This window comes from Ruditapes philippinarum, unplaced genomic scaffold, assembly GCF_026571515.1.
Source record: "Ruditapes philippinarum isolate M1 unplaced genomic scaffold, ASM2657151v2 ctg2313_1_1_1_1, whole genome shotgun sequence".
In the NCBI taxonomy this organism is placed as follows: Eukaryota; Metazoa; Mollusca; class Bivalvia; order Venerida; family Veneridae; genus Ruditapes; species Ruditapes philippinarum.
This window is the reverse complement of record NW_026863924.1, coordinates 26,577-53,032: the sequence shown is the minus strand read 5'-3', so window position 1 is coordinate 53,032 and position 26,456 is coordinate 26,577. Positions and strand designations below refer to the sequence as shown.

General features: G+C 33.4%; 2 protein-coding genes across 5 annotated transcripts; one reads left to right on the top strand and one right to left on the bottom strand.

Moving 5' to 3' along the window:
• The first annotated feature begins 5,080 nt into the window (after positions 1 to 5,080).
• Positions 5,081 to 20,675, top strand: LOC132723849 (splicing factor U2AF 35 kDa subunit-like). 2 transcript variants are annotated; one of them, XM_060708650.1, is made up of 8 exons: positions 5,081 to 5,219; positions 10,266 to 10,353; positions 12,365 to 12,431; positions 13,858 to 13,934; positions 16,419 to 16,490; positions 16,825 to 16,958; positions 18,980 to 19,081; positions 20,139 to 20,675. In XM_060708650.1, the coding sequence occupies exons 1-8, from the start codon at positions 5,176 to 5,178 to the stop codon at positions 20,251 to 20,253; spliced, it is 699 nt and encodes a 232-aa protein (XP_060564633.1). In that variant the 5' UTR covers positions 5,081 to 5,175; the 3' UTR covers positions 20,254 to 20,675. The 2 variants fall into 2 exon arrangements, with proteins under 2 accessions (XP_060564633.1, XP_060564634.1); XM_060708651.1 differs by lacking the exon at positions 13,858 to 13,934 and adding an exon at positions 14,659 to 14,732 and having other exon boundaries at positions 5,082 to 5,219.
• A 1,255-nt stretch (positions 20,676 to 21,930) lies between these two features.
• Positions 21,931 to 26,456, bottom strand: LOC132723848 (uncharacterized). 3 transcript variants are annotated; one of them, XM_060708648.1, is made up of 4 exons: positions 26,260 to 26,456; positions 23,078 to 23,264; positions 22,444 to 22,709; positions 21,931 to 22,119 (listed from the first exon to the last, which is right to left on the bottom strand). In XM_060708648.1, exons 2-4 carry the CDS (start codon positions 23,246 to 23,248, stop codon positions 22,008 to 22,010), a joined length of 549 nt encoding a protein of 182 aa, XP_060564631.1. In that variant the 5' UTR covers positions 23,249 to 23,264; positions 26,260 to 26,456; the 3' UTR covers positions 21,931 to 22,007. The 3 variants fall into 3 exon arrangements, with proteins under 3 accessions (XP_060564631.1, XP_060564632.1, XP_060564630.1); XM_060708649.1 differs by lacking the exon at positions 26,260 to 26,456 and having other exon boundaries at positions 22,473 to 22,709; positions 23,078 to 23,386; XM_060708647.1 differs by lacking the exon at positions 26,260 to 26,456 and having other exon boundaries at positions 23,078 to 23,385.

The following is a 26,456-nucleotide window of genomic DNA, read 5'->3' as shown; positions in this document are numbered from 1 at the left end:
TTACGTGAGCCTGTATTGTAAAACGTTGGTTTTTCCTATTTGGACTTGAATGAGCTTACAGTTGGACTAGATCGAAGTGTTTCAGAAAGAGGATTCCAGGTGCGAATAGTCGAAGGTAGAAATGATTTTAAGTAGATAAGTGTGTTCTGGTTGGAACTGGAGTTAAATAGTCAATATGTCTAAGGTTATATGTACTTTTTTGGGTAGATGTTAGAAGATTTGAAAGATAACAAGGTGATATATGGTTTTTCATTTTATACAATGAGATTAATTTGTGTTTGTTTCTTCTACTTTCTAACGATTCCCACCCGAGTTCACTGAAATTGTTTATGTTTCGCCAGAGGCTCGCATAATATAATTTTATTCAACGAGTGCAATAAATTCAGTATGGAACTTACATGAATTTAATATTCTATTTATCACATACCCATAATAAAGACCGTTTAAAGTGAAATAAGGGTCATATTTCATTGACGCGCCTATAGTATAACGCTAACATGTAGCGCTCTTTACACTATGTTTGTATAACGCTAATGACGTCACGTCAAAATATTATTCCCTGCGGTCTGGAGACCGCAGGGTATTGGTACGCGTTTAACTTTTGAGGCATGGAGGAGCACGTGACCTGTTTTCGGTACATGGAGGAGCATGTGATCTGTAAACCGTACATGATTGGTTAATTGATCTTTTCGAAAACCTGGCTAAATACCGTTTGCCGGTACGTTACGGATAATCATCTAGGGAATAAGTCAGAATTACACCTAATTTGGTCCTATAGATATGACGTCGCTTTGAGATATTTTTGCTTCTGGGCAAAGCAACGTCATATCGAAATTGCTCAAAAACCCATAGCATGTTCCTCCAGAAAATCGGGCGGAACGAAAAACAATGAAGACAACGTGTATTTACATAAGTTTTGACCTATTTATGAACAAAACTAAAAAATAAATACCTTTTGTCAAAATAATTAAACTGTCACATCCGAAAAATCATGATTAAATCCTCTCATGTATTTCAATTCTTTTTACAGCCGATAAACAAATGACGGTCATAAAGTGCGCGAAATCTGATTGGCTAATTCAAATGCAAGCGTTTAACTGAGACAGAACAATCTAATGGAATATTTTTTAACGAAATAATTGCCCATGCACCGTCAGTGTGTTCGAATATATTTTTCCGTCCAAAAATTTGGAATCAATCTTTAAAGCACCTTGCTTAACCAGTATGGCTGATAGACAAAAATAGATTGATGTTTATATTTCATTTTAAATTGATAAGTACATTGTTTGAGAGTTTTTGTGTATGATTTAGCATGAAATTGAAAGAAAAGAAGATAAGCTTTTGAATAAAGCTTGAAAGGCAAGACAATATACATTTTTTGAATTTTTTATGATGCTATGCGTTTTTGAGCAATAACTATTAGACGTCAGGCTTGACCGACATAAACTATAACAAGCCTGTAACGTCTAATATATTGGACTACACCTAATTAAGAACAAAACAACTATTACGTGATATTTTTAATTTTCTATAATTGTGTTACGGTTTAAGGTGGAAAAACTTGAATGATGTGTTTGAAAATTATCAATGTTTATTTAATATGTATCTCAAAATGTTACAAACAATATATTGTTTATACTGAAAATCTACAAAATTAAAATATTCGTAGTGGCATCTGCCATAATAGATAGAGATATTTTCTGCGAAAACTTGTGTGTTTACTTTATTTTTTATTTTTCTATTTTTTTAATATTTTTTTGCTCGGAATTATCATTAAATGGTAAGGCCTATTTAATCATTTTCTTAAAAGGAAATAATTGTTTTATGTTAGACCTTCTGCGGTCATCAACGGTCACCAGTTTCCAAAGACCTTCTTCAATATTGATCGATTATTGTCAACTATATTCCTGATACAAACGTTTATTTATCCCCCCCCCAACAATGTTGAAAATAGTTAAATGAAATATCTTTATATCATTAAAAATGTTCCCCGCAGGAAACCATTTTACTTGTAAGGATCTTACACAGGCTGCCGGTACAGACTATAAGAATCTTACACCGGCTGCCGGTATAGGCCGGAATATCTAGCTCGAGGGTAACTGTTTACAGCGGTAACGAGGCTCTGCCGAGTTTCTGCTAAACAGTTACCCGAGAGCTAGATATTCCCGTCTGTACCGACAGCCGGTGTTTGATTCTTTTTCTTGCATATTACATGTCAATTATTTTCGGAACAGAAATTATGAAAACTGATATTCTCCTTACCCACTTTTTTCTTATAGTAGCGTAACTTCATTCATAACGGGAAAATGACGTCATCTTAAGAACGCGATTCATTCATAAAAGGCGCGCATCAATGACGTCATTTAAAGCACGCGACTTGTCTTACATGGGGGGTGTAAGACAGAGTTTTCTAGCACCGGTGTAAACGGTAGATAATCCTGTCTGAGATGCAAGAACGGAATATCTAGCTCGAGGATAATTGTTTACAGCGGTAACGAGGCTCTGTCGAGTTTCCGCTTAACACTTACCCGAACGCTAGATATTCCCGTCTGTACCAACAGCCGTTGTTTGATTCTTTTTCTTGCATATTACGTGTCAATTATTTTCGGAACAGAAATTATGCAAACTGATATTCTCATTAAGCACTTTTTTCTTATAGTAGCGTATGAACATACAACTTCATTCATAACGGAAAAATGACGTCATCCTAAGAACGCGATTCATTCATAAAAGGCGCGCGTCAATGACGTCATTTAATGCACGCGACTTGTCTTACATGGGGAGAGTTTTCTAGCACCGGTGTAAACGGTAGATAATCCTGTCTGAGATGCAAGAAATGCACGGCCGTGCAATACCATATTTACGGAGTCGCAAAATTGGCACGGACCCCCGTGTGATAAAACCCGATCTCCAGCCGTTAGTCATATAATTGTAAGACAAATCTGGTTTTAAACATGTTGTATACTGTGCTCCTCTTAGTTCACGGTACTTAACGCTTTGAAACAAGAAGAAAACAACAAATGAAACTTATAGTACAAAAATTATCATCAGGCCAGCTGTAACATAATTATACAACTGTAGGTATTTTCTGCTGCATGACACAAGGAAACAACAATACATTCAGTCAAAATTTGTTTTAATGTGCCAGGCGTAGATCATATGGAGACTTAGATCTACTATTAATTACCAGTACTGAAATTAATTTAGGACGTTCCTTAAAAATAGATTTTAATAGCAACTATCGATGTAATTATCTTGTACCGTAGATCTACAAGAATTAACGAATGAAGTCCTGCATAAATTACATATATCCCATATCTTTCGGATTTTTTTTTATATAAATATGAAATAAACTGACACTGTGATGTCCATCGCACTTGAATATACATGTATATAACATGAATGATTGATAGTCTTGCATAAATGAATAAAGCAATTTTTGTATTTTCTGATCGTAAGATCAGTAAATACATAGCTAACATCCACGGTCTAACACAAAATTTCCTCACAGTCCTAACAACGCAAAGTAGTTCTCACTCAAAACTGCTTAAAAACCAGCAATTTAAAAGAAAGAATATTTTTTAATGTAGGCACTTAACGAATTACAGTGCATTAAAAGTTTAGATTAGTCAACAGAAATATGAGGTTACAATCACAAATTTCGCGGATGAATATCTTTTTTACCTAATGAAAAATGTTCGGCAATTTCCGTAAAGCTTCGGATTATCATGAATATCATTTTAATCAATGAAAATGCTATTTTTAGCTATGCCGATTACCGAATACTCCAGAGCATAGTACACAAATAAATCTGACTGTCGAGTAGTAGAATATATACATGTCGGACTGTTTTGGCGAGAAGATTTTCGCTAAATTATTTTCATCAGTGTTAAACAACACGTTTATCGTGAACAAAATACTTCGAAATTAATAAGGATTACAAACACGAAATGGAAATTCTCAATTTAGAATTACATAATGTATTCGTTTTTATTCAAGGTACATATGTATAACTTCGCCGTGGTGCAGAGGTAAGCGGTCTCGTTGAGGGTGTGAGAAGCATATGGTTCAAATCCTAGTCGAGGCAATTCTATTTTTTTCATGCAAAATTCCATATGTATCAATCTCAAACTGTTATAGAAGTGTAATAGGGCTGCATTTTAGTAAACGTTCTCCTTTTCGCTTATTTTCCGTACCCTATTTGTTAGAGTTAATTTGATTGGTGCTTTTGGTTCTATTCTATATTTTTCATTGGTCGACTTGATTGAAATCATTCGATTAGTTTAGAACTTGTTATGAGTAATTTTGACCAATCAATCTTATAGTTAAGCATTGCCATGACTACCAAAAGTGTATAAATACCGGGTGAATTTCTATATATCTTGTCTTGGGAGCTGGCCGACAGGTCAGTTCACTTCAAAGCTTTAGAGCTTTGGCACTCTTTCAAAACTTAATAGTTTTGACTCTTTGAAATCTATATGATTTGAGAATTTAGGCTATACTTATTAATAAATACTTAGAAATTCTTTTTAAATAAATAACTCGTTGTTGGTAGATTCTGCTTAAATATATAGTCTTATTCATACTTTTGGTAAATAAATTATACGATTGTCGTTTAAATGAGTCTATGATTATCGTTTGAATAAATCTCGTAATGTTAAATTTATAAAGTCTTGTGTTGTACTTTCTTAATAAGAGTAAATTAAAGGTAGCGTCCTACACCACCATCCTAGCCACTGGTTGGCAATTAAGAGTTCAGAGAACCTGGGTAAAGTGCCGTTTAAAGATATATTTGTGATCACGTGTCGTCCGTATAGTAATTTGGCCATTTATATTTTAAGTCTGTCCAGAGCGCCACTGAGTGTTGGGCTCGAATCAGCTTGAACCACTGATAATAAACCGGCACTATTACAGAAGAAAATCAAAACGCTGTCGCTGCGTAAGATGAATTATAGTATATAAAAATAAACTTATACAGGAAAGTACATACAGATAGTCAGTATGATTTAGATTGCAAAGATCAGAAAATACCATAGAGCTGCAGCCCTTTGATTTTCATTCTACTTATCGGTACAAAACAAGAGATCACTGTCTTTTCGTATAGAAATGTTCTTTTCGTATCTTTTAAGTACATCGTCACACGATTTGATGACGTAGTTCACATAATAAAGAAGAATGGCCGAGTATCTCGCATCGATTTTCGGAACAGAAAAAGACAAGTAATAACATAAATTATTCGTTTGCTTCCATGACTTTCTCACAGTTAAAGCATTTTTTATAGATCGAACTTTCATTTTTCATCATTTATGGCTTTCTATTGTCTTTGTTCATGTCGTTCAGAAAACGTTTTGGTATTCCCTGATTTGTACACAAGTTCGTTCGAACCCATGAAATAAGTGCGCACAAAAAATATTGTATCACTCGTCAGATTCATATGTTTTTATTGTAAAAAAGAAACATGTACAGTGGTTAAGGGCTGAAGTCAAAATGTAAGATAAAAAAAATTCTTCCATTCAAATTATCACTGTTTTGGTTAACTTGTTGTTTTTTGGGGGTTCTTTGGTCATTAATTATAAATATTTAGCATAATGTCTTCAGCGTACCAGTTTATAAAATATGACAGAACGCTGAAGACAGACCCGTAGGGAAAGTCAACCAATGGACCTTTCCGGTTTTTCGTAGCGGAACATTTAGCCACACCTTTTCCATTCATTGCTAGGTCAACTGCTCACAAACATAAGCACGTGTTCTTTTGTGCAAACCAGGTCAACCAGTGACTATGTATTTCTCAGAGTAGCGATTGGATAACAAGTTAGCCAATTTACATAAAACTGTTAACACCGAAAAGGTCCATAATCGAGCCAGGAATCTGATAGATGATGCTCATATTTATTCATCTAGCATACCATGAAGTAAAGTGAAGTATACCTTGATAAAGCTATGTATAATCTGTTGATAAGCTAAGGATGGACATACAGAAAATTTGTTGTGAACATAAACTCCCTTATAGTTTCCGACAGGTAAAAAATTCACCACTAGGTAGAGGTGTAACGATTCATCGATGGATCGATGCATCGCGGTCTGTCCTGTCCTCGATGTATGCATTGTAATGAAATAACAAATTCAGATATATTGCCATGCAATACATATTTCACCTCCCGATGTATCGATATAGCGGAAAAGTATCGCAATACACTAACAATATCTTCCAGGATTTTAAGGACAAACGTATTCTTTGAGAGGCTAAAGAAAGAAAAATAGCTCGGATGAAAATAATGAACAAGCGCGACTATTGTCATATCATCGTTGTCATCTCCTTTTCCTATGTCCGCAATCATTTAATGGTAACTAACCAAGTTTTATCAATTCCATATAAATGGGCTGGTGGTCTTTGAACTTGTTAGTAATAATAAAATAATAAGAGATCTATGAGTTTTCAAGAAAAAAACAACCTACAAACATGGATTTGTAATTTTATTTAGTCGCACTTGATGTTGGATTAAAATAGTGATGATGACAACATTCCCATGTGATATTTGTCAAGTATTTACACTTTCATTTTCGTTGACATCATTTTCCCGTAAAAAACAACTAAATAAACAAATAGAAAACATGTAGATTGCAAAATATTTAGAAGGGGAAACTATAGTTATTCCTCCCTGGTCATATAATTCCCGAGTTTTGGGCACATTGTAGTTTTTGGGGAACCATCAGACAGTGTTGTATAATGTGGAAGACCGGACATGGAGTGTTTGCAAATTTGCAAACTCTGGGGTTGACCACAAATCTTTCGAGAAAACTGAGAGTGAAACTGTTATTTTCACAGTTGTTTACCTTATTGTAAATCACTTGTTACTATTTTTTTTTCACAAGAAAAATCTTTGGATTGGAAGCCAGAACTAATTATAAATGTAATATTTTCCTTTACTAGCTTTAGGAACTTGCTGGCTTTAAGGGTCGATACTGATAGCCATAAAATCTAGTTGTGCATAAGAGTATGGCTAGCCTATCCACACTGTACTGGCATGCGAGCAGTTCCCGTACAAAAATCGTAGTTACTTAAACATTATTTTTTATTACGCTCACTCACCAAAATTTGCATGTTACACATCAATATTCGGCTCGTCAAACAAATCATGGGAATTCCATCATGTTCTAAACATAGAATAACCCTTAGTTATGAGGCCTCATATGGGGTACCGAAATTATCCATTATTTTGTATGAAGAGAAGTAGTTCCCGTACATAAAATTTAACCCATTATAATTATACAATTTTATCATATCGGACCTATTTTTCATTTATAATTGTTGAACAGACCATTTTCTAAGAGATAAATAGATGTAATTCAGGAAATAGAAAGTAAACTAAACGCGTGTATCTATTACCCGGTACCGTTACCCCAACGCATTCACATGCGATGGCATGCTTGTATGCATGCTATTTTACGCATTAAAGCCATAAAATTATTTTATATAGTAATATTGGTCAAAATTCTGATAATTAAACAAGTTTTCATCACATTGCCCACTTATCTGTAAACAGTTGGTATTTTCGGAAAACCTTTTAACATAGCTCACGTGTAAGTATTTCTGCGCATGCGCGCAAGGACGGAATCCCCCAGAGAAAACAAGGTCACGTTTTGACAACGCACAGGTGAAAGTGATTTAAAATGAGACTTTTTATACGTATTGCCGAACTGACACTTAGATTTTGTCTCGTGTATGTATCTGCTTGATTTGAAATGAATTTATGAAGTCTGCAAGTAAAAATCAAGCGTTTAAATGAAAAATACGGGTACTGCTTCTGTACGGGAACTGCTCGCATGCCAGTATAGCATTTATTTTTTCAATAATATAAAAAAAGATGAAATGACATTTTCACATAAAATATATTGTTTTCTGAAATAATTTTGTGGATGATGTTTCGGCCATTTATAATGATTAAATGTTCAGATTAATGCCAATCATTTCAATGTTATAATTATTTATTTTCTTATTCTTTCTTTTTTATGCCACCGCAGCATCTGCGATGCGGTGGCATATAGCGATTCACCTGTGTGTTTGTTTGTGTGTGTGTGTGTGTGTGTGTGTGTGTGTGTGTGTGTGTGTATATAGATTATATAGTGAACTTAAAAAATCTTCTTGTGAAAAACCACTTGTCCAATTTCAACCAAACTTGGCAGGATTGATCCTTGGGTGAAGGGCTTCCAAAGTTGTTCAAAGAATTTCATTCCATGCAGAAATCTGGTTGCCATGGCAACCAAAAGGAATTATAAGAATAAATTTAAAAAATCTTCTTGTAAAGACCCAAAAGGCATAGAGCTTAGATATTTTGCATAAGGCATTGTCTGGTAGACCTCTACCAAGATTGTTCAAATTATAACCCTGGGGTCAAAATCGGCCCCGCCCCGGGGGTCATTGATTTTCACTATATGTACATATAGTAAAAACTTAAAATAACTTCTTGTAAAGACCCAAAAGGCCTAGAGCTTAGATATTTTGCATAAGGCATTGTCTGGTAGACCTCTACCAAGATTATTCAAATAATAACCCTGGGGTCAAAATCGGCCCAGCCCCGGGGGTCATTGATTTTCACTATATGTACATATAGTAAAAACTTAAAATAACTTCTTGTAGAGACCCAAAAGGCCTAGAGCTTAGATATTTTGCATAAGGCATTTTCTGATAGACCCTTACCAAGATTGTTCAAATTATAGCCCTGGGGTCAAAATCAGCTCCGCCCCGGGGGTCATTGATTTTCACTATATGTACATATAGTAAAAACTTAAAATACCTTCTTGTAAAGACCCAAAAGGCCTAGAGCTTAGATATTTTGCATAAGGCATTGTCTGGTAGACCTCTACTCAGATTGTTCAAATTATAGCCCTGGGGTCAAAATCGGCCCTGCCCCTGGGGTCATTGGTTTTCCTTATATGTATATAGAAAAAACTTTATAGTAAAAAAATTTCTTCTAGCAAATGCTAGAGGTTAGATATTTTGCATGAAACATTGTGAAGTGAACTTCTAGCAAGATTGTTCAAATTATAGCCCTGGGGTCAAAATTGCCCCTGCCCCGGGGTCATTGATTTTCAATATATACATATAGTAAAAAATAAAAAAATCTTATTGTCTGAAGGTACAAGGCTTAGAGCTTGAATATTTGTTAAATGATATCATCTATAGGTACTCTACCAAAGTTGTTCAAATTTTGCCTCTTGTGTCAAAATTAGCCCCGCCCCATGGGCCATAGGTTTTCCTTATATGTATATAGTAAAAACTTAAAAAATCACCTTCTCTAAATTTACAAAGGCTAGAGTTAAGATATTTTGCATGAAACATTATGTAGTGAACCTCTAGCAAGATTGTACACATTATAGCCCTGGGGTCAAAATTGGCCCCACCCCCAGGAGTCATTGATTTTTACTATGTACATATAGTAAAAAAAAAAAAGAAATATTTTTGTCTGAAGGTACAAGGCATAGAGCTTTGATGTTTGCTCTATAATATATTCTATGAGTTCTCTACTAAAGTTGTTTTAATTATGCCCCTAGTGTTAAAATTGGCCCTGCCCAGGGGCAGTGATTCTCATTATGTTCACATAGTAAAAACAGAAAATAAAACAAATCTTTTCTGAATAGGAGAAAGCTACAGCTTAGATATTTGACTTGAAATGTTGTTTGGTGGACCTGTATCAAGATTGTTTTGAATTAAACCCTTGGGTCCAAAATTTTGCCTTGCCCAAGGGATAAGTGACCTACTTTCTTGTCCTTTAATGTACAGCAATGAAATTTTGACCATGTGCACAGTTTTAGTTGTAAAATTGAACTTTGATATCAGGTGAACTAGATTTTGATGATGTGACCTACTTTCTTGTCCTTTGATGTACAGCTATGAAATTTGAACCATGTGTACAGATTAAGATGTTAAGTGAACTTTGATTTCAGCTGACCTAGATTTTGACAAAGTGTCTTACTATGTTGTCCTTTGATGTAGTCATGAAATTTAGGCTGTGTGAAATATGACCTTCACCACCAAATTCACTAGACTCAAGTGCATTGATATATTCCTACTCTAATCTTTTATTGAGTTAACAACAGATTTAACCACTAATCTGATAATAAGAATTAGATAGGTCAGGGATCTATGCATTATGACAATCTTCAAAATTGTATAGAAACAAAGAAAATCTGTTCCTACACTACTATTTAGTGTTGTATTAATGCGGTGGCATAGCATTTTTCTCAAATGCAATCTTGTTTTTCAGAGTAAACTGCTCCTTTTACTTCAAGATCGGTGCATGTCGTCACGGTGAAAGATGTTCAAGACTACATAATAAACCTACTTTCAGTCAGGTATTTTCTTCATGAGATGTTATACTACCATTTTAAGCTCAGTAAGAGCTATTACCTACCGGCTCCTTTGTTAAAAGCGGTCTAGTAAATCACTTACCGACCGGTTAACAGGTCTGCAAATAGATACCGACCGGTTATTGTTCTATTGTTCTCTATACAATAGAAACTATGTGAAGCCGAGAAACTCGTGCATTACAGTACACAATATTCACCGTAAAATAACGCTAAATTGTGGGGGAGGGGGGGGATAATGACCACTTTGAATAGGAAAAAGGGTCGATATATATTTCAAAGGTTAATCGAAATAAATTAGCGTATATGGCTGTAAGTACCCTCATAACTTATATTCCAGATTATTTGTGAGAAAAACGAACTGGCTACTGTTCTGGCGTTAAAGTTTTGTGTTTCGCCGATATTAATGAGTATAACAACGCACATTAAGCCTTTCTTTAAAGTTTGCTTTTCGGTATACCTAACACATTTGCCGAACTATATATATTCATAAGATACTAGTTTTCGGTATTTATTTCCACAACTATGTCTGAATTTGCACAATCCTGCATTATTTTAACAATTCTGCATTATAGGATATATACGACGATTATATTATTGGTGCATATCGAATCAAAGTCAACTTCTGCATCTTTCCTTTTTCCAAAATATTACTTTCAGTGAGAGTATAGTTCATCTTAAGTATAAGACCTTTTTTCTCATTTTTTCCCAGTTATTTTTACATTACAATTTGGATTTTGTATACCTGTACCAAGAATACGACTTGCGCTTCCATTCTAGACCGCGTGCTTACATGCGGTCTAATAACGGATGATGCTAATTAATAATACACGGAAAGAAAATTCTTCCAAACATGGATGAAATTCTAAGAACATTTAAAAACAGCCATCATAAAAAACAACAACAACAAAACCCAACTTACATAACGGTGTAACTACATGTATTACTAATATTTATTCATAGAACCCCGTCTTGTACTTTCCTTTGAAAAAATCGTATATTTTAATTACATGTATATAAGAAATAGCCTGATCATCTTTTTACCATGATTATATATAAAGATAAAGTGTTCCGTTTTTATGATTAGAAAACATTTTTATCTTCCTCAGTATTTGTTTATATTATTAATATGTTATGTATTCACATATCAAAATAATGATCTTACCTTTCCCTACTCGACAAATTCTGTTTTCATTTTCTGTGACTCAACTCAACAAGTACATTACCTAATGAAACCCCACGAAAATCACGAGAATATTCAAATAACACCTGATTTGTGAACGAATGAATTACAAGAGCGTAGCGGGTGGTATCTTTGCTTGGCTTTGGAATGCTTTCTTAAACATGATAAAGTACATAAGTAATATGTTTCTTGTGAGTAATATTAATAAATACTGAGCTAAAAACTGATGTATGGATAGAAAATCAAAAGAGCATGTAGGTAAGATAGTTACCGCACTCGGAATAGGTCTGCATAGTATTTACAGACCCGGTGGCCTTTTAAAAACCTCGATCGCTACGCTCTCTCGGTCTTCAAATCGCCACCCGGGTCTGTAAATACTATGCAGACCTATTCCTCGTACGGTAACTATTACTTACCAGTCATATTCAAAAACAGTGGATGCTTCCATATTGATAAGTGATATATGTGATAAACCAAGTACATGTGTAACTTTTAAAAGTAATATCCCAATGAGTGATATTCATACCTAGTTTATTTTGTACTTCTAGCGTTTTACATGTAGTTACAACTTGACATTAAAGGGCTCTAGTTAGCATTTTGAGACTGGGACCAGGGTCTTATTGTTAATAAAACATGGTCTTTAAGTGTATATTGTGCATAATTCTCACAAAAAATATCCCATAAATACCTGGGGTATTATGCACAATTCCCAACTTGAGTCCAAAAAAAGCATTTACCCCAATTTGTTCAGTACCAGTACCATAATGACCATTCCCAAAGCAATGGGAAATACTTATATGTTTTGTGTGTTTTCAGACTGTGTTACTACAGAACTTGTATTTAAACCCACAGAATGCAGCACTTACAGCTGATGGATCTCACAGTATGTATTTTGTATATATTTTAATTTTTATGTTGTGTATGATTCTGAAATAAGGAACTAGCACTTTAGACATAAGTGTGCATTCTATTCAAATTTAACTCCAACTGTATTAAGTTCTATTAAAGAAGACATTAAATATTATATTGGCCACATTTTACTTTGACACTATCAGAAAAGAATTTATCCTTCCTATTAAGTTCGAAAGATTTAAGAAGTATAAGAGAAATTGATAAGATAAATTGATAATGGGGTGATGGAGTGAGCAGTAGCCGTATTCATTGGCTAGGGTATTTTGACTATTTTCCTTCTTCAATCACACACAGTATATCATAATTAACAGAATCTTAATCTAGAAATATTTTCAAATATTATATTGTAAATAGTAGCATAAAAACTGAAAATTGTATTTTGAAGTAAAAACCAGTCTTCATGATCAAATGGCTGTAATTTCTGAGTACTGTAAAGTAAATATTGCATTTACAGAAAATGTGGGTTTCAAAATTGTCAAAGGTTATAATTTGCTCAGCTGTGTTACAAAATAATTTGTATTTATCAGCCTTATATTTGTTATTTTTGATGTGATCAAGGCTGTTTAAAATGTGATTTATTTTATTCTATTATTGATTTTGTATTATGTGTTTTTGGTTTTACAGTAACTGTTATCATGCAGAGACAATGTTTATGATTGATATACCTGTAGGTCATTTAAAATGCATGCAAGTTTGTTTGTTTTTCTAAGAATCACAAAACATATGCCTCTTATCTTCATAAAAAATTTTTATATACAAGTTACAGGTTTCTTATCTTTTAGTTCTCTGTACTTTCAGTTTAGTACATACATCTGTTATGTACATTGTGTTATTTTGTGGGAATTGAGTTTGTTTTGCATTTTATAATCATTGTGTGTAAAACTTTAAAATATAAATTATAATTCTCATGTGTAAAACTTTAAAGTATAATTCTTTTAGTCTAACTTGACTCTAGGGATACTTTTAGTATCATATTAGTTAACTTTAGAGGGAAGAAAATTTAATAATCTTTTTTATGGTGAGACTTCTCTCTTTGGTTTAGTGTTACATGATTGTCTATTTTGTTTTGTAGTTAGTATTTTTCCCTTTATTCAGAGTTTTTTTTAAATGTTACCACAATACATTTTGTCCTTGTTATTTCTGTGGTACTAAGCAAAGTAACTTGTTACTGTGTATATTGATTTGTATCTAACAAAGCTATTTCACACATTAAAGAACAAAAATCCTACTGAAATCACAGTATTTTGACTATTTTATGCATTTAAAACAACACATAAAAGAAAGTTTTAAAAAAGAAGGCAAGATATGTTCCACCCATGGAAAAGTTTGGTTAAAAAAACCTTTAATTCATTAGTTCTTAATATGTGGGCATGGTTTGAGAAAGTGTTATATTTCAGTTACTATGGATGAGGTAGAGGCTCAGCAAGCTTTTGATGACTTCTTTGAAGAAGTCTTCACTGAACTTGAGGACAAGGTTTGTCAGTCAGTCTATGTAGTTTGATGTAAAAAGTCTGTGACAATCTTCAGTATTACTTTTAGTGTCTTGTTTGATATCAAATTAGATGTACATTGGGTAGAAAACAGTTTCTTCTTCACATGTTGATGCAATTAGCAGATCATTTGAAATAAACATATTAGTCACAGTAAATAGATTTTTGAGTTTAGTTAAATAAAAGTAGAAATGGCAATGCTTTTATGTTTTGTTTTGATATTTTCAAAAACAAGCAGAAAAAGTGATACTGTATTTGAAACAGACTTTTTCCTGGGATGTAATTTTCTTTTCTGTACAGCTTTAACTCAGTTTGACTTTCAGCCAGCCATTATTATGGAAAGCAGGTAAGATACATGTTTTGAATTGAAATGAAATAATCTTTTTTTTACCTGTGCTGCTTCATATTGATGGAAATTTATGTCCAAAAATCCAGTTTGCATTGTGGAAAATTCCATTACAAATTTAATATCATGGTGATATCCCATACTCCTTTGTACATGTTTGTAGATCCTGTGACGGAAATTTTCCAAGGTACTATTTTTCCAAGAGGTCATTGACATGTTTAGGAAAATTCCATTGCATGAGAAGCATCCTGTGTTTTTTGATGGATTTTTTTTGGCTAGCTATTTCTTATGTGATGGAAAATTCCGTTACATGTGTTGTTTTTGTGATGGAAATTTCCAATACTTCTATTTCTATTCCTCAGTCCAAATGGATGAACTTGAAATCCAACAGCACTATGATGAGTTCTTTGAAGAAATTTATGTTGAAATGGAAAAGGTAAATAGAAAACATAACCCAGGGTTTGAAATAAGAATTTAGAGGTTATTTACATGTACAAATGAGGGCATTGTTTGATTGAAAATTGTTTTGCCTTTATTTCTAACTTAAAGTTAGAATCTTAAGTTGATATAGATGGGTTAAACATAACATAAGTTGGGTAATACATGTATAAAATTTTGTTGATAGGTTAAAATTGAATTCATGACATCTATATTGAATTTGTTTATAGGATGAAATTAATAAATTTAAATTAATAGTATTTTAGAATTTTTGCAGAAATATGATTTCTTATTTCGACCCCTGTTACATACTAAAAATATATATATGTATATTTTACTAACTTAACATAAATTTTTGTAAGTGCTGTTTAAAAAATAAAGCTTGTCATGTTTTATGTGGTCTGTCCTTGGTTATTTTTTGTGGTTCAACTTAGTTTATAAATGAACTAAATGAAGTATAGTTTATAAATGAACAAAATGAAATATAGAGAATACTGAAATTAAGAAGATTGATGGGTTATTATTATTATCTAATGAGATTTATGACCTTTTATGAACATTGAACTTAAAAAGCAGATTTGGGCGTTTTTCTCGTACAAAAGTTGTAAGAATGTGAATTGTTAATATTTTATTGCCACTAACAAGATATGTATTTTAGTCTTACATTGTGTCATGGTTGATATAGATATATATCTGTGCCTTGCATATTTATCCATTTACCATTGACAAAACTTAATGAGTGAGAAGCGCTTTTAAAATACTGAAAATAGGGAATTGAGTCAATTGACTACAATCCTTTTCAGAAAAATCTCCCCTGTGATTATTAGCATCAAGTATTTGTAAATAAGGTAGCGAAATATTAGGGTTTATTTAGTTAGTGCAGGCTTCTCAAACAAAAATTTGCAGGTCTGAAAATATTTCAATTAATGTTTGACTGACCATTATCAAAATTAATTATTTATACAGTAGGATTATCTTTGAGACAAAACTGCATAAAGTTTTTAGCTTGGCCAAATAAATGTTAATTCAATTTCTAGGTAGTTTTCTGGTAAGCTTGTAAGAAGGATATGTAATGTTAATAACAAGAAATACTTGTGATGCTGATCTATTGATCTAAAAATACATGGTTGGCTGAATGTCTCATGTTGTTACACCCTATTAAGTTGCTGTCGTAAATATTTTGTTCTTCACTTTTAGTTTTTACTGTACACATTTTGTAAAGGTGTTGTGTCTTACTTAAGTTTTACTTTGATGTGTATTTCTTTATTAGTGATTTTGTTTTCACCTTGAGTTGTTTCCCTTGTTTTAGTTTAATCATTTATTTAAGATTATTTGAAGTTTTGAACACTATTTGTTATGTATTCACATTACTTGAACTTTGGTGATAGTCACTTATATGACTCTTTAAAAATGTTTGATAAATTATGAGGTATATATGACAGAATGGCCCATGAAATAGAATCCTATAATTATCCTTTATTTGCAAAGTTGTAGGAAAACTACTTCTTTTTAATAAAATGTGCAATTCTTAATAATAATTTTCTGAAAATAAAACGGTTTGTTCCATTTTTGATGTGTAAAAGTATAATTGTCTTATTTCTGAGTTACTGAGAGGTACACATGGTATGATATGATAGGATATGATATGGTACATATGTAATATTTGAGTGTAATGGTGTTTCAGTATGGAGAGATTGAGGAAATGAATGTGTGTGACAACATGGGGGACCATCTGGTGGGAAATGTCTATGTAAAGGTAAGTTAAGCAGCAGTTGTGTGACCACAATGAAAGGGTAATAAATATACTACTTGTGTTTCTAGCAGTTAAAAATTTACTCATACATGTATATAGATGGTGCGAAGAAATTAAACTTGTGTTTACCTCCATGGTTTGGTTAGTTAATTAAACATTCATCGAATCAATGGTTGGTTACTAATAAGCAGTTTTGGCTGATAAGGGAGCATTTGACGTTAAAGGAAATGATTAAGTAAAGCAAGAGAAATTGGCGTGCATTGAACAACTGAAATATTTATTTATTTTTTAAATGTATTGCTTTATTATTGTAAAACACAAACATGAAATATTTCAGTTCCGCTATGAGGAGGATGCAGAGAAGGCAGTGAATGACTTGAACAATCGTTGGTTTAACGGGCGACCCATACACTCCGAACTCTCTCCTGTAACAGATTTCAGGGAAGCTTGCTGTAGACAGTATGAGATGGGGTAAAACTATTTACAAAATATATTATACCTTTAAATTTCATTATAAATATAATTGAGCCACGCCATGACAAAACCAACATAATGTGTTTACTTACCCTGTAACAAGAAGAGAAACTGATAGTGAACAGTATGGATCCAGAATGTGCGGATGCGCAGGCTGGTCTGGATCCATGCTGGTTGCAAACCTAGTATGTTTGTTTTGTCATGGCGCCGCTCAATTATTTTTTTTTGAAGGGAATGAAAACTGCATGCCTCCAGATGAGCAAAAATATTTCAAAAAAATCAAACTTGAGAAAAATGTGCTAAGATTTGAAGAGAATTAAAATATTCAAGAAATAAATGTACATGTTATGTCAATTGATGACTGATTCTGCAGTATTTATCACCATGTTTTTACTGTGTAATTAACTTGGATTGTAAGCACTTAGTAAATTACTTTCTTTACTTCAAAATATTTTACATTTCAAATTTTACATGATATGCACAAATCTCGAGGCATGCTGCTTTAAGACTTGCTCAGTAAAACTATTTTGCATAATTTACTGAAGTGTACTACTTATATAAAGAGAAATTGATTTTGGTTTCAAAATTTGAATTGGAGGTTTTTTCTGTGCAATGATTGATCAATGAAAGAGTAAACTAAAATAGAACATTCACTTTTGAGTTCAATCAGTTGTGGAAATAATAACCAGTGAAAATGAATTTTGTTTTATTGTGGCATTGAATAGATTGCAGTGTAAGAAATTAGGATTTGAATCCACTAGGCTGGTCGGGCTACTATACTGGAATATTCACTAGCCCAAAAGACATTTCACTAGCATGATTCACTTGTTCAAAACTGGAGTTCTGAAAATACAGTAGCCTGGTCGGGCTTGTTACTTTGAAAACTTGGTAGCCCGAGGAGAAATTTAGTAGTCAGGGGCTATAGGACTACTGCTAATTTCGAACACTGAGATTGGTAAAAGAATTTAGGATTAAGCGTCTTGAACATTGATTGAAACAAAGTAATCCATTTGTGTTTTATAATGCAGTCTTTATATCATGTTTATTTTAGAGCTTGAGATCGAAAAATATTTCATCTTATATGTGCATTATAAACCATTCAAGAATTAATTTGATTTTGAATAAGTATAGGTATTATTTTCTTAACTATGGTTAAGAGTTGTGATGTAACAATGGCATTTTTTATGCCCCCACAGAGTGGGAGCATATAGCGTTGCACTTGTCCGTCCGAGTGACCGTCCGTCCGTACGTCTGTCCGTACGTCCCGAAATCTTGTGAAAGCAACTCCTCTTAAACCGTATGGCAGATTTTGCTTAAACTTCCAGGGATGAACAACCTTAATGTGTAGATGGTAGTAAAGGAAGGAATTTTTGCTGCGACCAAATTTAACAGAATTATGGCCCTTTGTTGATTTTTTCACTATATACTATGTAGAAATTTTGTGAACGCAACTCCTCTTAAACCGGATGGCAGATTTTGCTTAAACTACCAGGGATGAACAACCTTAATGTGTAGATGGTAGTGAAGGAAGGAATTTTTGCTGTGACCAAATTTAACAGAATTATGGCCCTTTGTTGATTTTTTCACTATATACTATCTAGAAATTTTGTGAACGCAACTCCTCTTAAACCGGATGGCAGATTTTGCTTAAACTTCCAGGGATGAATAAACCTTAATGTGTAGGTGGTAGTAAAGGAAGGAATTTTTGCTGCGACCAAATTTAAGAGAATTATGGCCCTTTGTTGATTTTTAGTTTTCAACTTGTGGCACATGTAGTCAAAAAAATATTTGACCTAGAGTCATAAGATTGACAGAACAGTGGCGTGTGGGGGCATCCGTGTCCTATGGACACATTTCTAGTTTTAAACATAGTTCTATAATTATCTATTATTTGAATTGTTTTTAAACATAGTTCTATTATTATCTATTATTTGAATTATCACAAGTAGAATGTACAACTCTTTTATTACAAATCAAAAGTTTTACAATTATAAATGGAGAACCTGATTCATTTTCAGAGAGTGTACCCGAGGTGGTTTCTGCAACTTCATGCACTTGAAGCCTATTTCAAGAGAATTGAGAAGGGAACTTTATGGAAGATCTCGCCGATCAAAAAGAAGGTAAGTCAGGGTTGCTTTATTTCTATGGTGATGTAATTTTACCATTAGAATGCAAGAGACTATAATGATTTGCCAGTGCCATATGTATAGAGGAGAGGGCTAAGTCAGAAACCTTTATAAAGTCTGATAATGCTAAATTATTTTGTTTGTCCCTTAAAATGACATACTCATCTATGGGTATTTACATGTAGTGAGTGAAAGTCAAAATTAGTTAACATTTTGTCATAATTCCTTTCAATTTTATAATTGCGTGAATGAAAAATAACTTGCATGGCTCAAGGAAATTTCTGTAAATACCCAACGGAATTTACATATATTATATAATGTTGAATTTATAAAAAGAGTGGGGTAGCCTTTTTAGGTTTTAGGCAAATTTATATTTTACCTTAAACATTTTCCAATATCAAGTGTTGATCAATCCCCATTATAATGTTCAGTCTTTTGAAATATATAGTAACTTCAGCTCAGCTTGTCATAAAAAGAGCATAATGTCAATTGAATTATAACATTGTCACAAAAATGATAAACAGTTCCAAATTTAGAAGGAAACAACTATACATATGATAGGATTGATCAGTATACATACAGCAGATCAGTTGTAGAGTTGTACTGATGTAGCCTTAGGAATGTGCTAATGTTTGATCTTATATAAACCAAGGAAGACAATAATTGTTTACCCTGTATGAACATAACTTACAAAGTTCTAGGCTATTTGTAGCATCTTGCCTAGTATATAGTTAATATTTCGAGTGAAGAAAAGTAGGAGTTTAAGTAATAAGATCATTTTGCAAAACACTATGGGTCTTCTTGATTTAATAATGTTGAAAAGTTGGCAGTTACTTTCAAAGAAAGAAATAAGTACTGGTACAAAAAATTGAATGAGATAAGAAATTTAGCAGTTTCTTTAAAAGAAAACATTATTACTTATCCTGCAGTGAACATGCAGATTTTTTTCAGTCCTCATTTTGAAATGTATGATAGAAGATAAGGCTGATATATGGGTCTTAGAACTAGACTGTCTTAATATATGTGTTAAACAAATGATGTTTTTTAACAGGTCACGGTCTCCACCTACAAGACGCAGTCGCTCTCGTAGCCGTGAGAGGAAAAGGAGATCTGGAAGCCGGGAAAGACGAAGGTCAAGGTCACGTGACAGACGTGGAAGATTCTGAGAAAGAGAAAAGCGTCACTGCCCCACATTTTTATGGAATATTTTTGCAGCATTTACATTTGTATATATCTATCATCAAACAAACAGTGTTGACTTTGTTAAGTCTTGTACATAGTTTAAAACTTTAGACCAAGAAATGCTGAAAATATGGTGTGTGAAATGTAATAGATTTTTTATCAAACTTTTTTCATCTAATATGACTGTTTATGTTTGTTCCATCAAAAGTTGCGAGTTTAATAAGCCATAAGGAAGGATGAACTCAAAGTATGCACTTAATTTATAAACAAGTTTATATTAAGATAACTGAGTAGAAAATCATGTTCTTTTTTCATGGGCATATTTGCTCATGAGATTTTTTGTTACATTATGGTAATGCTTGTATGGATGAAAAGAGTTAAAATAAAGATTGATTGTAAAATGCAAGTTATTGCTTTTGTTGTCAAATAAGTCCGTACTAAGCAAGTGTTACAATTCTTTATGCATTGGTGTTTGATTTCATTCGTTTGGTGTTTTCTTTATAAATACACTTTTGAGTTTCTGTGAACATGGTTTACCCATGATTTTTCTAGATTCTGTTAGCTCCTTTATTTAAGCATCAATTTAATACTAGTATAAGAAAGTTCCAGGTAGAGAAACTGTAAGTAGGCTACCATATATAAATTGTATCAAATTGAATCTTTTACTTAGTTGTCTCCCTTTGGATGAAATTCTGTTATCAGTTGGATTACCTATGGCCATGACGGTGACACTATAACTTAAAATAATGTTTTTGATTAAACAATTCAGACTGCTGCATTTATATATCTGTAAGATAAAAATGATAAAAAAAATCCATGTTCATATATACATGTATATAGAAGCTGATAAATCATATATACTTAAATATGCACATAATGTATTTTAGTTTGATTGCGTGGGTAATTTAAAGCTTATAGACAAACTCAAATTCTTTCCTTGAACCAACTAGTACTTGGCTATCAATGTAAACTTTCTGCGCTGTGTGTTGTATCCAACGATGGACTTTGGATTCTTTTATGTAAGGAAGCTATTCAACTAGCTTATGGAAAGTTAATGGTTCATCTCGGATGCCTGAAATGATGCATAAAGGAGTACTAGAGGTCTTCTTCTACCAGTAAAGTTGGAAAGTCGCCATATGACCTTTACTGTGTTGGTGCGTAAAACCCAATAAAAAAGACTGCTCTTTGTTAATGTAGTTCTAGGTAAGGGAAACTGGCATTTTGTGTCTGCTTCTAGATTTAATTGAAAACTCGATTTTTCAAACCCCTAACGTGGACGTAGATCTACCAAATTAAGATATCATAGCAATTATGATGTCATGAAAGTCCATGTCGTGGAGGGTTGGTCCTGAGAAATACCTAGAGGACTTCCAGTTGCAACTTATATGAATTAAAGAACACTTGCAAAACGGGATCTGCTGACATTTTCCATTTACACGGATAAAACGTTAGTTACTGTCCTTATGTTAATAATTTAACGTAACGTAAAAACAAATGCTTTGTAGGGAATAACAAGTACTATTTCTCCACGTGACCTATTCGCTCTTGTAAATGAGAGAAGACGACCAACCTCTACTCTCTATTTATCCATATTTCATGTCATATTCAGATATATATATATAACGCTCTGTATAGTAGTAAAATGTAGAAAAAACAACAAGTTATTACACACACTTAGTTTATTAATAAATATTAAAAATAATATAAAAAAAATACAAAAGAAAAAATACTGTTTAGATCATATGAGAGATGAAGGGTTTCGAACATGCATTGGTAGTTTTACGCGATCTGAAATTGGCCACTGGAAAGCATACTGGGCCTCCGTAACAAAGTTGTTAGTCTTTGCAGATCTGAAAGGGAAAAAAAGGTACTCGTTCTTACCGATTATATTTGTAATTCAAAATAATGCCGTCATATGATGATATACTGAAATTAAAGTCTTGACCGAGTGGTCCTTAAGCAAACTCAACATATAAAGTGTCGACTTGTCTCTTTCTACGCTATATCTTATATAAATCTGTGTATGTAAGGTTTTTTTAAAAGGTAAAACCCAATAATTTAAACTTAAAGTCTTAAATATTTATTAATATAGAGCAAAGTGGTCATGAAAATCACTGCCAATCCGCAGTTTGACGGTTAATTGAAGAACAAGATATCAAGTGAGTCTAACTTACGATGGTTTTTGGTTTGTTTTGAACAGTACCTGCCTAGCTGTGGTACATTTTGGCATCTGAGCACGGTACATGGTTGTCACAGGAAACCTGGAATCTTCCTGGAGAAGTCCAAGTTCCGATGTTTGTAAATCTTTGTTTCTTTTGCATGATGACTTACTGGCTTCATATGCGTTCCTTCGTGAAAGCTGGCCAAATTCCGCAAAGTCTCGCATCGTTGACGAGTACCACTTCCCTTCCTCTAAAGCATTGGTAGCCGGAGGTATAACCTAATATATATGAACAAGAACTTTCTTTTATCTTCTTTGAAGGCATTTTTTTTCACAGCGCCATTTCAAACTTTTAACCGTTTAATTCTAAATATCGGTATTTTTGATAAAATTTGATAGTTTTTCTAGTGACAATTATTTTGGCTGATTCAGAAAATAATTGTTTATATGCCTACAGCTGTTTTCCTTAATTTCTGTGTTCACATAGCAAATTACCTTTTAGCCACTTACAGAAAACACTTTTCAATGCTTATTGTAGGCCCTATTATAAGCTAACTGCTTGCTTTAATGCCACATATTTTCACTGTCGCTGATCTAATGAAATATAAAAACTATGATAAAATATACATGTACATTCAATTCCTTACCTCTGCACACGGTTGTTCAACACTTTTCTTTGTTCTGATAGTTGGGAATGTATGAACAAAAGAATAATCACTTGTGTACGTTGGCATCACCTTCCATTCGTCGTTTCCGAGCGTGAAATGGGAGGTTGTCCGGTGATTTCCTCGAGCTCCTGGCCCTTGCTTTGTTGCCATTTTCCTTTAATAAAAACTAAAATACAAAATTAAAGATTTGGTAACTCTAATTAATTTTTTTTTCTTTCTAAAAGCATTCCAGAAGTTCGTAGCCGTTTTCACTACCAGTATGGTTTTATCGTAGCTATAGTTGTAACGTCATTACGTACATGACGTCACGCTGAGCTCATTGCAATTGTAACATCATTGTACAATAACGTCATGTAATAGAGCATGACTTTTAAAGCCACTACCAGTGAAAATGAAGACTGATCAACACTTTATATTAAATAAATAGAGGATATTGAATGAGTGTAAGTTCAATACTGAATTTATTGCACGAGTTGAATAAAATTATATTTTGCGAGCCTCTGGCGAGCATAATATTATTTTATTCAACAAGTGCAATAAATTAAGTAATGAACTTACACGAATTTAATATTCTATTTATCACATACCCAAAATAAAGACCATTTAAATTGAAATAAGAGTCATTTTTCATTGACGCGCCTATAGTATAACGCTAAAATTTAGCGCGTCTTTACAATATGTTTGTATAACGCTAATGACGTCACGTCAAAATATATGCAAGGCCGTGCAATACCATATTTACGGAGTCGCAAAATCGGCACGGGTGTGTGATAAATAGGGGATATGGAATGAGTGTAAGTTCAATACTGAATTTATTGCACGAGTTGAATAAAATTATATTATGCGAGCCTCTGGCGAGCATAATATTATTTGATTCAACGAGTGCAATAAATTCAGTAATGAACTTACACGAATTATATATTATATTTATCACATGCCCAAAATAAAGACCATTTAAAGTGAAATAAGAGTGATTTTTCATTGACGCGCCTATAGTATAACGCTAACATTTAGCGCGTCTTTACACTATGTTTGTATAACGCTAATGACGTCACGTCAAAATATATGCACGGCCGTGCAATACCATATTTACGGAGTCGCAAAATCGGCACGGGTGTGTGATAAATCAATATAAAATTAAAAATCTAGAACTATCATCATACCAACCTATATAGATTTTTTTTCTAAATCTAGATCTACAGTAGATCTAGAAAATCTATTTATCACACACCCGTGCCGATTTTGCGACTCCGTAAATATGGTATTGCACGGCCGTGCATATATTTTGACGTGACGTCATTAGCGTTATACAAACATAGTGTAAAGAGCGCTAAATGTTAGCGTTATACTATAGGCGCGTCAATGAAAAATGGCTCTTATTTCACTTTAAACGGTCTTTATTTTGGGTATGTGATAAATAGAATATTAAATTCGTGTAAGTTCCATACTGAATTTATTGCACTTGTTAAATAAAATAATATTATGCTCGCCAAAGGCTCGCATAATATAATTTTATTTAACTCGTGCAATAAATTCAGTATGGAACTTACACTCATTCAATATCCTCTATATCTTACAATTTTTAGCTCACCTGTCACTTTGTGACAGGGTGAGCTTTTGTGATCACTTTTCGTCCGGCGTCCGTCCGTCCGTCCGTCGTCCGTACACTTTTACTTTAAATGACACCTCCTCATAAACCACTATGCCAATTTCATCCAAACTTCACAGGAATGTTCCTTTGGTGGTCACCTTTTAAAATTGTTCAAAGAATTTAATTCCATGCAGAACTCTGGTTGCCATGGCAACCAAAAGAAAAAACTTTAAATGTCTTCTTCTAAAAAACCCAAAGAGCTAGAGCTTAGATATTTGGCAGGAAACATCTTCTAGTGAGTGTGTACCAAGTTTGTTCAAATAAAAGCCCTGGGGTCAAAATTGGTCCCGCCCCAGGGGGTCATTGATTTTCCCTATACATGTATGTATATAGTAAAAACTTAAAAAATCTTCTTTTAAAGAACCCAAAGAGCTAGAGCTAAGATATTTAGCATGAAACATCTTCTAATGGGTGTCTACCAAGTTTGTTCAAATAAAAGCCCTGGGGTCAAAATTGGCCCCGCCCAAGGGGGACATTGATTTTTCCTATATGCATATAGTAAAAACTTAAAAATCTTCTTTTAAAGAACCCAAAGAGCTAGAGCTAAGATATTTAGCATGAAACATGTTCTAATGGATGTCTACCAAGTTTGTTCAAATAAGAGCCCTGGGGTCAAAATTGGCCCCGCCCCAGGGGGTCATTGATTTTCCCTATATGAATATAGTAAAAACTTAAAAATCTTCTTTTACAGAACCCAAAGAGCTAGAGCTAAGATATTTAGCATGAAACATGTTCTAATGGATGTCTACCAAGTTTGTTCAAATAAGAGCCCTGGGTTCAAAATTGGCCCCGCCCCGGGGGACATTGATTTTCCTTATATGTGTATAGCAAAAACTTAAAAATCTTCATGGAAAAAAAACCGAATAGCTAGAGTTTAGATATTTAGCATGAAACATATTCTAGCGAGTGTCTACAAATATTGTTCAAATAAAAGCCCTGGGGTCAAAACTGGCCCTGCCCCAGGGGTGTCATTGTTTTAAAATATAATTTTATTTATGTGTAAAGAAATTTTTTCTTAAAATCTTCTTTTAAAAACCCAACGAGCTAGACTTTAGATGTTTAGAATGAAACATCTTATAATAAGTGTCTACCAAGTTTGTTCAAATAAAAGCCCTGGGGTTTAAACTGGCCCCGCTCCGGGGGGCCAATATACAGGTGAGCGACTTCAGGGCCATCATGGCCCTCTTGTTTTATCTTGGGTTCGTTCTGAAAACCTAAATCTATTCTAGATATAGAATCTATAGATCTAATTATTATAGAAGATCCAGAGACTAGATCTAGATCGATCTTCAAATAGTAGCCTACTGAGGCGTCTGTTATCTTAAAATAGAATTATTATTATTATATTATGTAACGTTAATAAAGCAAAATAATGCAGATAGGCCTAAATGTATCGACATTGTAATACTCTCTGTGGGAATTTATGAAAGCTATCATATCCTTTCTGTTACACAAATCACGTCCCTGCCTAGCTTACATATTAAAATAGGCTGGAATACATCTGACCTACCTCGGAGAGTTTGTTGTTTTTGTTCGACCTCCAGTCTTTGCGTGCAAGCGTGTGCTCATGTTTGATGATTGAACTTATTAATGTCACTTCTAACGTCACGACAACAATAAGGAAAAGCGCCAGACGTCGCTGTGACTGGTCACAAGATTTCACCATTCGAATCATCTTTAAATCTTGTGTCAATGGTTACAGCTGCA